At 43.9% G+C, this 17,090-nt stretch overlaps 1 protein-coding gene across 1 annotated transcript in view; it reads left to right on the top strand.

Moving 5' to 3' along the window:
* Nucleotides 1–17,090, top strand: part of ZNF711 (ZFX family zinc finger ZNF711) — a 207,113-nt gene that overhangs the window by 132,103 nt on the left and 57,920 nt on the right. The window contains exon 7 of the mRNA XM_085607809.1: nucleotides 7,149–7,196. Within this exon, the coding sequence (XP_085463935.1) occupies nucleotides 7,149–7,196 (48 nt within the window). The remainder of the gene's footprint in view (nucleotides 1–7,148; nucleotides 7,197–17,090) is intronic.

Below are 17,090 nucleotides of genomic sequence, written 5' to 3'. Positions count from 1 at the left end.
GGGCAATCCCTCCGTCCCTCCACCCCGCACCTGCGCCGGCTGCCCACAGTGCAGCTCGCAAGCCACAGATGAATGGGTGGGGCCCGTCGCTTGTAGTGCCACCCTCAGGCTCCACAGTGCTCTCCTCTAGGCCCAGCCAGGCCCTGGCATGGCTGCCCAGGATTTTTATGCTGCAGCGGCTCTGGCATTAAAACTGTAGATTGCTGCGTGCCAGTGAGCTGTGAGGGGCAGCAGCAGTAGTGGAAGAGGATTAGATTCCCCACTGTGAACAGGATAAATTGCACATTATGCTTCATGGCCAACACAGGCTTACTACGCTATCTTGCTCCTGGGCTCTGTGGTGCCCCCCCCATCACCCTGACTCTAACAGCTGTAGAATGCCAGTGAACTTGACACTTAAGCTGATACTGGTCTTGTTTCTCTCACAGGTCCTACTACGGAAGAAAGTGCTACTTTTGCTGCTGTAATTCTACGGGCTGCTGAAGTACTTGACTTGCAACTATTAACCATGGAAGTCAAAACTAATGTCCTAACTGAAGTGTTGCAAACTGGTCAATACTGTCTAAAAGGAGCCGTTTCCTGACACCCTTTTGGGCACTTGGACAAAGCCCTGTTTAGGATCGCCCATGAATCGACAGGTTGCCCTTTGTGATTGCCCTTCACCTAGCAACCCTGTTCTTCTAACATAGCATTCTACTCTAAAGAGTAGCGGTCCAATCCTCCACCAGCAGGGTCAGTCCAAACAACTTTGAGACTTTTGGGAAAAAAAATATTCTCATCCACAAAGCTTACTCTAAGATCAGTCACTGCCAGCTGTCCTCTTAGCCGTTATTCCAATGCCCTTAAGATACCTTGGCCCAATTTATACCGGCTGTTCCGCACCTTTGGGCATCTCTCATGCAGGCTATTCAGGATGGCCGTGATGTGGCCAAATTTGTAATACGCTCAAGACGACACAACTAATTGCATGGGACATGCCATGGGCACCAGTGTGGCTCTTTGTCGCCACGGCTGGATGAGGTGCACAGATTTTTCTGGAGATATCCAGGCATCTTTAATGGACATCCCCTTCAAGGGATACCACCTTTTTGAGGATAAAGCTGACTCCGCTTCGAAGCGCTTTAAAGAGAGCTGGGCCACAGTGCGTTCCTTGGGCCGGTCTGGTCCTTCAAGGCAAATGCACCAGCAGTTTTGTCCTCTTTATTGCTACGGTAGAGGTTTTCTTGTCCATCAACGCCAGACTACTCCAGCACAACAGTACTTTTGCCTTTTTGTGTGCCGAGGCTGCTGTTCTCAGACACAACAAGGTCAGCACTGGCAATGTGTAGCTCAGTCCTTCCCCCCCCCCCCCCCCCTTCTAATGGCCATAACCGCAAAACCGTTTCAGTAGGTTCTTATTGGCAGAAAGATACCCTGTCAGAGGCAAGATCTGTTTTTTCTTTCATGGGTGGCAGGTCATCATGATGGACAAGTGGATCCTTCAAACTGTCCGCTGGAGCTATGCCCTTCCCTTTTCCCAACCGCACCTTTCACCGTCCTCACGGCAGCTTACAGAGGACCATCTGTCTGTCTAACAGCAGTAAGTGCATGCCCTTACCTTGAAGATAGCAGCCCTACCAAGGAGCGTTAGAATGAGTTTCCTCCATCTGCATTCTGCAATTACACCAGCTGAGGGTCCAAGTTTCCCGCCTGGAAATGTTCTGATCCCGTAGTAATATAGATTCCTAGATATCTCAAGCCCTCAGTCCTCACCCGTAGAGAAACAGTATGCCCCAATCCTACTGTCCGGTCTTAAATAGACCTGATTTGGCCCAGTTTACCCTATAGCCAGAGTACTCTCCAAAGCCCTCCACCTTTTCCAGCAGGGGCTTCAGGGAAAAAAAATAGGTAAATATTTCAGCATTATATTTTAACCTCTTCCAGTAGTATCTCAATAGTAACTCATGGCTGTAAATCGACAAGACAAACGCACATCATGTTAAATGAAATAACCTTATAGAAGCTCGAACACAAAAAGAACTACCACTGAACTCGTCAGTGGAACCATTTGCTCTTCAGGCAGCTCATTTGGCTTATGAATATTCAATGGCTTTTGCAAACTCAGATTGAGACTCACTTTGCCGATCTATCTTACATCACTATATGATTCAAACACCAGTAGGATTTTGATTTTTTTTTAACTACTGAATTTGATTTACTAACTGTCTTTACATATATTTTTAGAAGTATTCCTGCTTATTACGGCTCTTTGTTTATAAGGTTGTTTGGTGAAGCTATTCTCATTGTAAGTTGTGTTTTTTTTCTTTTCTGTTTTGCTGAATAAACCAAGACCACCATGAGCAGTAACACGCAGTATCCATCTAAATAAAGCGCAATAAATCTATTGCTTTTTATGTGAAATGTGATCTGCATTCTAATCTGATTGAAATTTGAGTAGGCAGAGCCCAATGCACAAACTCCTCATGTGATACTTATGTTTCAATGCTTACACTGTTTGTGGACTGTTCCTCCGGAGCAACAAGTTGTACTTCTTGTTGATTGTTGACAACTGAGTCAATCAATCAGAGCATAAGACATTTTGCATTGCAAATGCAATTGCCCCTCGTTAACCTCTTAACTGCTGAGGCTTTTCCACCCCAGTGGTGAGCTATTTCGGGTACTTCGAGCTTAGGTCTCCATAACTTTTTTTATTATAACATATCTACACCAAATGTACATCCTTTTTACCAGCATCATGGGATTTGTGGATTTGTCTGGATGGGACAGAGAAAATAGCCAAAATATATCTACATTTTGGGAAAAATGGGAAAAAACTGCTGTGGAAGAAAGTCTTTTTTTCTCTAAAATTTGCATCAACTAAACATTTGCTGTGCTGAAATTACCATCTTCACAGCTCCTCAAGAACAATCTGAGCTGAACCATAAAAACATTTTTACCACAATTTTGGGATTTTTTAGAGAGGTAGCCCATTATTTTTTTATTTTTGTGCTTTCAACCTACGTCTAGTACAAACAGGTGTGAGGCCAATGGGTGATCCCGGAAAGCGTTAGATATCTGCAAAGTGGACACAATTCTGAATTCAGCACGGGTCATTTGTGTAGATCCCTCAATGTTTTTTTTTTTAAAGAAAATAACTGTAAAAGTAAAAAAGTATTGAAAATGAGTAGGAAATAACAGGCATTTTTGGCAACATTTTTATCTGTAACTTCTTGTCACGATGGCCAATTTACAAAAGCAATATACTATTACGTCTGCTAGACCCATCCGGTCGCAGGGATATATTGGGTTTGTAGGTTGTCCAAGAACTTGAGGTGTACCCAGAGCCAGCAACTGAGGTGCTTCTTACAGTAGTTTTTTATTGAGTACAATGTCTCGATGTTTAGAATTCTAAAAACATTTGCCATTGGGCCTTCAAAGTTTCATCTGTGGATAGCTGTACCATGTACAGTCATTCATTAGAGGACCTCTCTGCTTGTGCACCCATTGTAAGGGAGGTTGCAAAGACATAAAATGTATATTTTATTTTTTCGAAAAGCAGTTGGTGTTATATCTCAAGGTGACTTAATTCTCATTGCAGCAAAATGTTCTTTCAAATTCTGCTTTTACACATACATTCACTGCTTTAAAGTATCTAATAATTAGTGTTAAATGTTAACTAATTGTTAATAAACTATTCCGTTCCCTAGTTCTTCAAGTTGAAACCAGTTGTCAAAACTTTTTTACCACATCTAAAAAAGAATAAAGGTTGTTTGAGATCCTGAAACCACCAGTATTGTTGTATGATGGGCTTGAATGTATAGCTAACTAGACTGAATGATGCAATACAATAGACACAAGGAGCATTTCCTTTTGAAGTTGCAAGAATGAGCTCTATGAAGTAATATCTTGTTTGTTGTCCTGTATAACGAATCTTTTTGGTATCATGCATATGAACTTGCTCTGAAGAGTTGTATAAGTAGACATCTGCAGAGGTGCAAATTCTCCAAAGTCCCAGAAATTGACCAAATTGACACAGTTCCTTCTTAATGTGGTTAGGACACTCAGTTTGGTGGTATGATTCTTGTTTTTGATTCATAGGTCAAATAATGCAACTATGATTTTGTCATAGCGGTGAGTAAAGCAGTGATTTGTATCACACAGATGTAACAAACGATGAATAAATACACTCGGCCACTCCATCGTGCCGCTCCAAAATTAAAAAGATGATATCCATTCCTGATTTTTTTTTTTTTATAGAATAGAGCCACACTGTTATAGATGTTTTTACCTTCACACTTGCCTACATCCTATTTGCCATCCGTAAAGGAAAGGTCATCCCAAATGGTGTCTTTTAATTTGTAAGAATAGCTTCTTATTTTTTTTTTTTATTATAATAAATATTTAGTGCCTACCCTTTAGTGTTATCTCTGCTAATTCTGCAGTGAACCAAAATGGGACTTCATGAGGCCTAGGTCGAATCTATGACGTTATTCCGCAGCCTTTTTCCCCGCATGGAATCACAACGCGGTTGTTACAACGACCGCGTTGTGATTCCGCATACCATTACTCCGCAAGTCGTAACAACGACTTGCGGAGGGGGGACGCTGGATGTTGGAATAGTATAATTTACTATTCCAACTCCAGTCTGTCCGGACACTAGTAAAGGTGTTAGATTTTAAATCCAACACCTGCCCCCCCCCCCCCCTCCACAAGTCGTTGTTCCGACTTGCGGAGTAATGGTATGCGGAATCACAACGCGGTAGTTGTAACGACCGCGTTGTGATTCACTGCGTTGAAAAAGTTTCGGGGTAAACGTTGTTTACCGGCCTAGGTCTGGTCCTTGGGCCAGAGGTAGGACATCAAAACCCTCTGTCTGAGTCACATAAGTAAATGTGCCTCTACATCAAGGGTTTTAATTACTCCAGAGTGTGGATCCAAGGATTTGTGGTTGGTTTCTGCCCTCAGGAAACGATTCAGCTTATTAGAGAGTTTGGATCCGTGTACTTTTAGGGACCTGCCTTCCTGTTTTTGCCATTTCAAATTTCGTTGTTCAAAATGGATAGTTCATAGACTATCTCTGGCTGAGGTGCAATAAGAGGCCAGTTTTGTAAAAGTAGGTCTCATGTGGTGCGTATGATTTTTCATTTGATTACTAATTACAACAGGAGCTAATTGATTGAGTTTCATTTTGGTTTTATCTGCTTCCGCTACCCGGTGAGTGAGACCTAATCAATCAGTCTGATTCTGCACTCCGGATTCTTTCTTTAGATTTCTTCCAATGTCCAGTATATATGTTGTTTTAGTGGTCAAAGTGTACATGTAACAAGACTCAGATTAGCTTCCCACTGTGTTGACATTGAAGAAAAGATGAGAATGTATGCCTTTTTCTACTTTATTCATCTCAGAATCAAAGAAGAGATTTGTGTCAAAGACAATATCCTATGTTTTTACTTCCTTAGCATAGCTCAGAGGTGAATCAAAACTTTCTGGTCTGTCAGAAAGAGTGGGATCAGATGTAGAACCGCAGTAGCTCAAAAAGATCGTTCAAACCTTAGCTCCTAGGTGTATTCACCTGACAATGAAAGAAGATACAGGAATAGTTTTTTGCAAAAAAGGTACAGCTCCGGATTCTTAAACTGTCAAGTAACCACCATTGTAGTAATTTTAGGCATGTGTCTTGAATCGTGTTATGAAAATGCGTGAGGGTCAGGTATTTGTGGGTCCTTCATAAACCCGAAAATTCTGTTCTACTTGTAAGCTTGGCCTATGCATTTAATATCCATATAGATCAATATTGAACTATTAGAAGAGACGGGGGACTAATAGCTTGATGATCACATGTTTATTTACCCCAGAGAAAGCACAGGTATTAGTCATTACTTTTGATCTTGATTTCTTTACTGAAATTAACACCACTGACGTTTTCAAAAATACAAGAGCAAAACAACACAATAAAAAGGTACTCATTCTCTGCACTGACCCACAGCATAAACCGCTATTATGGTAATCATAAAGACAAAAAATGAACCTGTAACAAGAAATGGGATCTTCTCCCTTGCCCCAGGACCAGAAATGGTTTCCCCCTTCACTTAAAACTACTTCTGGGACCATGTTTGTACTATTTAAACACCACACTATAATATTAAATAAATGTAGTCTTGGATTCAGCCTTCCCGTGTGAAGGTTCAACTGCTAAAACAGCTTGTGTCACCTCTCAAGTGCTGCCCTCACCTGAAATGAATGGTTGCTGCAACCCCATGCTCAGTGCAGCAACTCAATGCTTATACTTCTCTTTCTATACCCCCTAGTTCAGCCTCACAATGTGCAGGCAAAGCCTCAGATTTCCTCTGCAGACTCTCTAATTGTCAGGTTTAGCATCAAATTACCCTACATTACCCCGCCATGTTTATCCTAAAATGCCCAGTTGAACCCCTGTATGTGAGGGATTAGCTCCTCTTGAGTGTAGTTTAACCTCAAAGCTCAGTTCAGCGCCCAGCGCACAGGATTGGTCTCTAATGCCTATTTTAGTCTCCCCATGTTCAGGTTTAAGCTTAAGTGGCCAAAGCAGCACTCTTCCTATAAACTTCCTTGGACCTTGACAGCCAGATGTGACTGAAACAGGTTGTCTCAAACCAGTCTGTGCTTCTAGCACTACTTGTGTAGAATTAGTGAGAGTCATTCCTACACCAGCAGGCTAGAGTCCCTCACTATGTTTTTGGTGAGAAGGATACCTAGAATTGGTCTGTCGTGGCTTTGTGATTCCTTTTTTTTAATAATGAAATCCAATGTCATCTGCAGGGTCAAATATTCTTACTCGTAATGCAAGTAGTTCTGGAGAGCCTTTGTACAAGTAGTGGCACAACAAGCACAGACATAGACTGCAATTGCAAGGGTTACGAGGACCAGCTGTGGTAAACAGTTGAAGACATGATGTATATTGATAAAAGCCAGTGTTTTGCAGCATAAGCTATCTCAGCTGAATGTAGAGGGTAAGGGAGAGCGTGGAAGCAATCATAGCAAATGTAAAAACGTCCATGGGACTCAATTGGAAATCTCAGCACAAGGCAAGCCGGTCTTGTTCCAGTGTTCTTTATTACCATGGTTCGCATCATTTTCATAAAATATTATCGTGATATTTCCTTAGTTTCTTCATTCTTTTGAATTCTTAGGAGATGAAAGAGTCCTGAACCGAAAATATGGGGATTGGCAAGAATCCGGTAAGGGTGTTATTTATTTTGTAACTTGGTCTGTTTTAATTTCTCCCTACTTGTGGAAATGTTCATTTTGGCATTGTAATCCTACTTCCTATGTTGTATGGACTCTTCCTGTTGTAACAGTATGTGCTACTCTCTGTTAGCTACTACAGTTCTGTTGCCTGAAAGGAGTTATGCATCATGAGTTTGTGACACAGATATAGCAGATACATTTCCTAAGGCAAGTAATTATTTGGTGTTTTGGCTCGTGCACCCCACTGGAGTACAAGATGTTTGCACAGTTTTAGGGATGTGTATGTGACCGATGCAAAAAATGAGAATTAGTGTTTATCACACTCAAACCCCACTGAACAGTGTACAAATGCTGTGTTTACGTAGTTTTAAGAATTAGTTGAACTATATTAGACTATACTAAACACCTACACAGGTGAATTAAAGTGGAATTACTCAAAGAAGAGAACGTAATTATGTTCCAAATTGGCATTGTAGTTCTTCTTCAGACCAGCTGTCTGGTATCATAGAGCGGACGTACTGCAGCAAGGAATACCCAACACGTGACTGCAGTTCTACGTAGACCCACTAATGCTCAGGGCTATGAATTGTGAAACATCTGCAAGTAAAATACTCCCTCTCTGTTAGTCAATCTGTATTGTCAGATGTCCCTTCCTTCCTGAGCAAAATATCTGCAAAGGCTCTGCGCCCAAAATTTGGTTTTGGTGGAGTCGAGGAACTTTGCTAACCTTTGCTAAGAGTGGGGTTAACGGCAGAGCGTTTTTTAAATTTATTTTTTATTGCACAACCCCTTTTATTTTCAGCAAAATAAAGCAGGTGTTTACATCAAACTAGCAATCTTACAAAAATGACATCTATTATGCAATGTTTTCTTCTACAAACTGCCCTAAAACAGCCCATGACACAAACTGTTCTTGGCTAAAAAACAAGGACAGGCCAAGGGTATCACTTCAGAAACAAGGCTACTTGGCCTTTCCCCCAGCATGCTCCACTATCTGGATTGCATCACAAACATTAAAAGAAAGGCTCGAAATTCACGAACCTAAACGCGCCTTGCGATCGTCCGGATCTTTTCTGCTATCCCGACCACGTTTCAAGCTAACAACAAAAGGAGGCAGATCTTTTTCAGTGCAGGCTCCTATCATCTGGAATAAGCTACCGGAGGCACTTCGCAGAGAGCCCAATCTTCTCCACTTTAGGAAGTCCTTGAAAACTTTACTTTTTAAAGACGCATTCCCGCTTCAATAGTCGGTTAATAGATCAGATATCTATATATTCTTATTCCACCTTTTGTGCTGTACTTGGTCAGTAGCGCTTTGAGACCTGTCGGTGAGTTGGCGCGATACAAAACCCAGTTACAATTACAATTACAATTACAACATCTCTTGATGTTGCTCAGACAAAAACTATTTGTTATACCTCATTTTTGTTTTCTTCGTTACTTTTTGTAAAACGTGGTGGAGGTAAATCTCAATTTATCAGCATTGGATATTTAAAGTAAGTAAGCATGGTAAATATTTTAATTAATCTGTACTCATTGTATACTTTTCATTTGGAAGTAATTTGCATTTAAGAGCAAATTTCAATACAGGTTTTATTTTTGTTTATTATTCCTGTAAATTTTTTCTCCCCATTATATTCTATAATGTGATCCAAAACTACAATTCCCGGAATGCGTTCTATTAAATGAATGCTTATAATTGGGCCATCCATCTCCTCGTCCTCTACCAATGCTTTTGCAGTAGTTCTCATTTTATCTGAAACTGAGATACCTCACCAGGATGTCATCACATCACTCAAACAGAATGCATTAATTTCAGATGTCAATGATGTGGCTTTCATTACAGTAAATTTCTATGATTTATAAAGGGATCGGTTGAGAAGAAGTAACACATTCATGAATTTATATGGAGTAGGGTTTCTGGTTTTCAGTTAAAACTGATTGCTGCCAATAAAACACCACCAAAGGAGTATTTGTTTTTCAGTAGAAACTCGAAAACTCTAAAGTTTGCTGCCCTTCTACTGCTTTGGTGCACTTTGGTATCAAGCAATAGAAGGGCAGGCTGTACCTCAATGAATTTTTCTGTAATGGATGCTCCCGCTACGACCATCTTGGGCCATGGTAAGCCAATAAACATGACATTTTGACCATCCACAAGACCCCACTTCAACACCCACTTTGGGACCATGGCTCCCCTTATATAAATTTGTCTAACTTTTCACCGTATATTGCTGTGTAGTGGCCAGTAGGTTCACAGATGAACTATTAACAGGGTCTCCATCCAGGGCAAGTGGCACCATCATTGTGGTATCCTCCTTCATAGAGAGCAGGATAAATCTGTGGTTTCTGAAAGCTCAAGTATCAAGATTGTGGCAACCAAGATCACTGTGCTTACGGATGTCTCTAGAATCAAATTCCTCCCATAAAGTACTATACCTAACACTCTTGTGCATAGATTACATTGCAATCATCTGAAAAGCATACCTATAGAAACTGCATACCCTCATACAGAAGGATAACTATCATATGAAAACCATCTTCAGAAACGAAGAACCGGCCCAAAAGAGGTCCCTGGATATGTTTTTGATGGTGCAAATTAGATATGTGAACAGTCGCTGCTCTGTGTTTCCAAGTATGCACTGCATTCAGCACAATTTACACACAAATAGATGCAGAAACCTCTTTGAGCCTGCATAGTGAAGTAGTATATATTCATGGTGCGGTCTCAGGACTCCGTTTCAATTTACACTTCTTTTTCCACCATGTCAAAATGAAGCTTGGAACCCATGGAGCTGTAAGAAGACCTAACACATGGCGTAATCACCTGTACAAACTACATTGATGTATTTAATGGACTGAAATTGAGCTGTACTTGTTCTTTTCCCAAAGAAAGAAAAGACACTAGAACAATTAATGTGGCAAAGAACACAAAGGTAACATGTTTTGGGGAACTCCCACATCCCTGGAAGCAGCACAGACCATGTACTGCTTTCAGATAAACAAAGGCCAACCTGCTTAGTTAAAATACGTTTGTAGCGTTCCTTTTTTTGACTTTCAGATAAACACAAAATCCCAAGACATCCCATAGGTTATGAAGATTCTATACTTCAGCTGCACAGCAACAGAGTTTGCAGTCATCAAAGACAGTATAGCTTTTACATATGTTCACCAGGTCCCGATCCCTACTTCACTCCATGGACGGACTCCTCAAGGTTTTCATCTGGTTTCATCACGGCTGGCGATCTCCAAATTGGTCTCCCCTCAGTGGAACACTATGCTTTGGCGCTCCACCTGGCACAACTCGCATATATTCAGAAGAGAGAGACGGACCCCCTCTCCCTGTGGGTTTTGATAGAATGAAGCCTCTCGAAAAGCAGTCAACCTTTCCCCACTTTATATGTATGGTGCCCTCAGGCATTCTCTACTAACCCCAAGCTCTGGGCGAAGGCCATTGCTTGGAGACGAGCACATTTGCTATATTTGGGTCAACCATTGTTTTACAAGCTGAGGTCCCCCTGTGGCAGAATGCCAATATCTGTAACTGGGGTTCCTCTACCGTATGGTCTCAGTGGAGGCGGGTGGTCATAGCAAATCTCTCCCAGTTAATTGCTGATGGCTCTCTCAAGCCCTTTGTTGCCCTTGGGGATGAGTTTCAACTACCCAAGCACCAGTATGGTATTACAACTCTGTCATTAACTTCGTAGTCCTCTAGTGGCACTTCCGTGGGCCCTTCGGTCCTCCCAGGTTGTTGCTTAATTCCAGGTGTGGGCCAGTATCTCTCGATGATGTCAGGTTTGTCCGATTTGATGATCCGCCACAAATTCTTCCTGCCCCAGTCATGTCAGTTGCAGACGTCGTGTTAAGCGCTCCTACAGGTGGATTATGAGGAAGAGGACTGGGCCGATATCCTAGAGTGCATGGACATACAGGAGTCCAGGATGAAGTTTTATCTCTTTAAAATGGTGCAGGATTAGTACTCGAGCACTCGTACTGTTAATGCTGCGCGCTCTCAGGCTGCAACATTATGCACATACTGTAAGACTGTCCAGACATATGTGGACTGTGGGCAGGGAGGAAAGCAATGATGGGCCTAGGCCCTTGTCAACAATAGCCAATTGACTTGCATTGAATTTGTTCCCATTGTTTCTGTTGGGACATTTTGTGATATTTCAGAAATTCCTGTTCAGCACATCATTTTTCTGCAATTCTTTTTTACTAAATTGGGTTGGGAATATTAATTTGTTTCAATTTTTGTATGTTTTTTGGTGTTGCTTTTCAAGTAACACATGCAATGTCTCTGAGAAAGAGCTTGCTGCGTTGGCCAGCCTGCCAAGGGTGAGCTAATGATCCCTCTCTGAGCCCTCTTTACTTATTAGGAATTGTTTTCATCTTGTTTCAGCTTACCTGCAGTACATGTGAAGTCACTAATGCCTATCTGTCCTGTTGTTTAACAATTCATTTTACACGTACACAACTCTCTCTCACACACACATGCGCTCACACCTCACACACAGACACATGCTCACATGCAGTCACATGTGGTTCCCTGGTGGTTTTCATAGCCCACAGGAGGGCTGTTAATCAGTCTGACACTGAAGGTCTGCCTTCATAAAAGAGAGCAATCACACTGTAACAGTGGGAAGAAGGGTTGCAGTGGATGCAGCAATCTCATGGTACATTGCAGATTCCAAGGCACTCCTCAGCCATTATTTCAGGCGTGAAAATTGGAAGGCCTTTCTCAAACCACTGCGTGAGCAATAACAGAAGCATTGCGTCAGAGGGAAAAATAATTCCCAGTGCATCCAAACTTTGCTTTTTGGTCACAGTAGATACAGCATGCTGTGAAATCAACATCACTATCATCTTAGGGCAACATTAATACCTCCTGTGTCTGCCTTTCAATGGGGGAGCATTTATTCAGAGCACATGTTGATGTGGTTAAAAAAAAGGTGTAAACCACAGCTAACACCATGGGCTCTACAACAGCAGATGGATTTCAGTAGCACAAGCAAACGCATTGTCCTACTGCTCTAAATTGGCAAACCTTTCAATGTATCTAGTCTTTTTAACAGCTAGGCGAATACCAATAAACCTCACAAAAGCATTCTTTTCAAAGAGGTAGCATTTGAGGAAGCTTGAAAGGTTGTGAAAGAACCTCCCACTCCAGTACATTCCCAGCTTCCATACCCTGATCCCATGTGGATTCTCCTGTAGGAAGCTGGCTCTAGAGTGTCCCCAATTGGTTTACAGAGGCTAAAGGAGATAATACTAACGCTCTCTTTTGTGGTAGTGTTTCCGAGCAATTGGGCTTATCAAAGGGTAGTGCTAAGCATTTGTTGTACTTACAGAGGCAATAAATGAGACTCACTCAAAGAATACATGAGACCAGATTAGAAAAATAACACTTTTTATATATGTTAAGGTAAGTACTTTTTGCATTATCAATTTTTGCAAGAAAATAACACTTTTAAAGTTGTGCACCTTTATGCACAGTGCAATCCTGTGGGGCGTGGGGAGGATTAGTAAATGCAATAAAGGAAAGTAAGTCGGTTTCAGGAGTTCACCTTCTGGGTTTAGGGTTGTAGAGGGCCAAGGGTCAAAGTACTGCCAACAGTTCTTCGGGAACTGCCCGGGTTTCACCGGTAGCAGGGTACTGGTGAGTTTGTAGCAGGGGGCGCTTCGATGAAAGGAGGCCACCTGGAAACAGGCAGCACAGGGGCACTTGCTAACAAGTCCAAGGGCTCCCAAACGGGGGCTTGGGTTGCAAGGGGTCTTGGAGCAAGGAGGCACATCCGGTTCTTCGTTATACAGGCTGGGCGGCTCGTGTACAGAGTGGTTAGGGTGGCAGGGCTGATACGCAAAGAGGCTCATTGGGGTAATGGACAAAAACCTGGCAGGGGCAAAATCAGGACAGCTGGGCCACTCATGAAGTGGGTCTCAGTGGTGCTGATGTCCCTCGACGGTTGCTTGGTCCTGGTGAAGTGAGATTCCGGACAGGACTCTCACTGTTGGTGTGCAGGGCGTCCTGTACCCCAGGTATTGGTACTGCACGGCTCCAGTTGGCCCCGTTGTCTTCACCCTTGGTGGAGAGACTGATCTAAACTTTTAGAGCACGAGTACCTTCTTCTGGTCGTCTGTGGTGTTGGGCGGGCTTGGGAGCTGCAAGGTGGTGGACCCGGAATCTGCTCGTCAGTGCCTGCGGGCTGCAGAGGAGTTGCTCCTCTACTCCAAGGGAGACCATAGGCGATTTTCAAAGTACTGGAAAGCTACCCAAAGCTTTTAGTCCTCCAGCTTGCAGGAGGAGTCACTCTTTTGCACGGGTCAAGAGAGTTTCCTAGCAGGCAGCATTTTGCACCAAAAGTTCACAGCTCTTCATCCTTCTTCTCTTAATCCATCGGATCTGAGTTCTTGGTTTCGGAAGCTCCACCTAAATACTCACATAGGGGCTTTGTAGTAGAGTGACAGGTAGCAGCCAATGGGCTACTTACCTTTAGGGTGTCTACACCCTCTGTATGACCACTTCCTGTGGGCATTATCCTGACCTTGGAATACTAATCCCACCCAAATCAAGATGGGGAATCTGAAAAGTGGGGTCCATCTTAGAGATGCTGGCTGACTTAGAGGTGCGTACTGAAGGTGAACACACCTCCTAGTCTTACTAATTTTCCCGTCTGACTTGCCGCCAAATAAGTAGGGTCATGACAGGTGTTGGAGGGAGGTCCGCCGGGTAGTCGGGGAGACTATTCCGGCACCTTCCTACCGCAAAGGTATAGCCGAGCGCCGCTGAGAAGCCTCCTCGGGGAGGTCTTTCTCTTGATCGTACTAGGCCCAGTAACACCACCACACAGGACTCAATAGTAGTTGCGAGATTAGATTCTTTATCGGCAGTAATACGTGCAATATTTACAGAGGGATCGAGGGATCCGGTCAGAGTCTCAGGGTTCGTTCAAGAGGATAGGGTAGCGGGACAGTCTTAGTGCCAGCCAGGCACGGGAGGGCTCTGCGCCAGACCTTGGATCCGGGTCTCAGAGCGGCTCGGATGTGGAGAGCCGCGACGTCGTCTGCAGGGCTCGGATGGTAGTTCCGCTTAGGTCGAGCCGCGACGAGGTCAGCTGGGCTCTGGTGGTAAGGTTCAACAAGGTCGGGCCGCGACAGCGTCAGCAGGGCCCCAAAGGTTCGTGAAGGTCGTTAAGCACGGTGGAGCCGCGACGTCGTCAGCAGGGCTCAAGGTGGTTCAGGGTGAGTCCTCTTCGTAGGGTCAGCCGCGATCCGATCAGCAGGGCTCTCGACTCCAGGATGCAACTACTGCCCTGTTGTCGGGTCGCCCCAGATATAGGACGAGGGCCCTTTGATGTCCGGACCCGTGCGCCCGGAGGGGGCGGAGAGGACGGGTAGGGGGTGGCCAGCCGCCCAGCAGGAGAGGCGCCAGGCCCCAGAGAGCTGTGGGGTGATCACACCCAGGTGTGGAGAGACGGTAGGGGGTCCCATCGATACTGCCCTCCGCCGAGAGTGGGAAGGGCTCACGTGGTATCCCCCGAGCCAGGGGTTGGCGTCTCGATGTCGGGCCTCGCTGGGACCGAGGCCGGGTAGAGCAGGGTCATACAGGTGGTCACGTGGAGTGACGTGCAATCCAAGATGGAGGGGCCCCGATGGGCATGGGACCTCGTGCGGCTTAGCGCGGGGAAACAGGACCACGCCACGAGGCCGGCTCCCACAACAGGGATGTTGGAATCTCCACTATCTTAAGACGCTTGGGTCGCATAACAAAGGCGGCAGGTCCTTTGAATCTTCCCACCCTGGAAAGGCTCATCCTGATGAGAAGGGGATGTAAACAGCGCCACCCACAGTAGGCTGTGTTCCTGACCTCCGAGAGCGAAGGCTCTCACCTCAGAGGGTCAGAAACTAGTATAGGGTGCCTGGCTGGCGGGGACAGTCAGTGAGCACACTAGTAGTTGGTAAGTTTTCAGGGGGCACCTTTAAGGTGCCCACTGGGTGCATTTATTTTAAAAAAAATCCAACACTGGAATCCGTGTGGGTTTATTAAAGTGAGATGTTTGGTACCAAACATCTGGGGGTACCTTGATGATGGCTGGGGAACTCATAATCACGGGTGGTTTTGTGGTGATTGCTGGGGAACTCATAATCACGGATGTCCAGCTCATGTACTCGGTATGGCTTCCTTGTGCACTTGTGTGATCCACGGGTGAACTTAGATATCACAGGACACATCCACTCATGCAGATATGCCCACTCATGGCTATAGTACGCCCTGCCATAGGGCTGTTGGGCCTGCTGTAGGTGTGACTTACCTATACCACATGCAGTGCTGGGTAGGCATGGCACACAGGTATGTGTGAGATGTTGACTCTGCGTTTTTCTCTGCACCAAGACACGCAGGCTGCAATGACAGTTTGCATGAGCTTGGTGAGGGGTTCCTTAGGGTGGTACAATTCGTTCTTCAGCCCTAAGAAACCCTCTTTAGTTCAAATGTCCTAGGTACCAGGGTTACCAATTAAAAGGGACTTACATGGAGCCTTAAGTAGTGCAAGCTGTGATACAGGGGTACAGTTTAGAGAAGGAAGACTGGTACTGAGGCAAAAAGTGGGGTAACCATGTCAAAAAGGGGCACTTAACTACATCTTCCTCAACACAAAACAACAGTCCTGGGTTGGGTGAGGTATTTGATTTACCTAATGCATGCCACGTGCACAGACAAGTGGGGATTGTCCACAATGAAGCATAGCGGTTGTGTTGAGTTCTCACTCCTATCTCCAAATATGGCTTCACGAAATCACAAGAGCTTAACATGTTTTGTTGTTGCTCGAATAAATTTGTGCCTTACTCATCAAAGGTGCAATAGAGGAAGTTCACTTATATCAGAGAGATCAGTAGGTGTACTAATTGTACTTACTGATACCAAAGAACAGCACACTGCGCCAAATCTAGGATCTACAAATCTTAAATACATTCCTTGAAACAATCCATTTCAAGATAACATTACAGGAAGTGATCTCACTCCACCAAGAAGGATTGGTTTATATATTTATGTTTGCTCTTATGCCAATAAGGCAAAACAAACCTTAAAACCATGTTACAATGCATGTAGAAGTATTAAAACCTCATACAACTTTACGTAGACGTCACATAATTTTCGTGTAATTACAATTTTCTCGCATTGGATCACAAATCCATGGCCAGCTCTTTTTTTGCACACATACATATTACAGGCACTAAAACTATGAAGGAAAGGAAGAAAAGTTAAGATGCAATAAAAACTCATAATAGTGTACAAAACGCTAAAGTGCATTTTAGAAATTAAAATGCGAAGCAAAGACCAAGGAAAGGAAGGCACCATAGGTCAATTATAGTGCAAATATTCCACTTAAAGATGAACCCTGCAACTATAAAAATGTTAAGGACTTTGAGAATTTCTTATAATAAATATGTAGATCTGATAGAGACTTATCCCCAGGCATCAGGCTGGATCCAGAAATGTTTCTCAAGCAGTACCCCCGCGCACCAGTAGGTGGTGCTGTTTGGCTCTGCATGGCTTCGTCTGCAAAGGAAGCGACGTGCGCGCTGCCTATATAGTACGCTGACGTCAGTTCTTTTCTTTCCACACCAGTCAGCGCAGACCCAGAGTCCATTTCTAACTGATTTTTTTTGTTTTACTTTTGTCAAAGTCTTTTTTCAGAAATCTTCTACTTTTGTGACAGGGATGTCCATGAGGAAGGGTGGCTTCAAGCCCTGTGATGCGTATCATCGACAAATGTGCGTGACCGACTCTTACCTTGTTTGCATCTGGTGCCTGGAGCTCGACCGTGACATGAAAACCTTCACCGATTGCCACCCCATGCACCACAAGGCCTTGAGGTAGGGGTCCC

This window comes from Triturus cristatus, chromosome 5_2 (assembly GCF_964204655.1).
Source record: "Triturus cristatus chromosome 5_2, aTriCri1.1, whole genome shotgun sequence".
NCBI lineage: Eukaryota > Metazoa > Chordata > Amphibia > Caudata > Salamandridae > Triturus > Triturus cristatus.
This window is presented reverse-complemented; position numbering and strand designations above follow the sequence as displayed.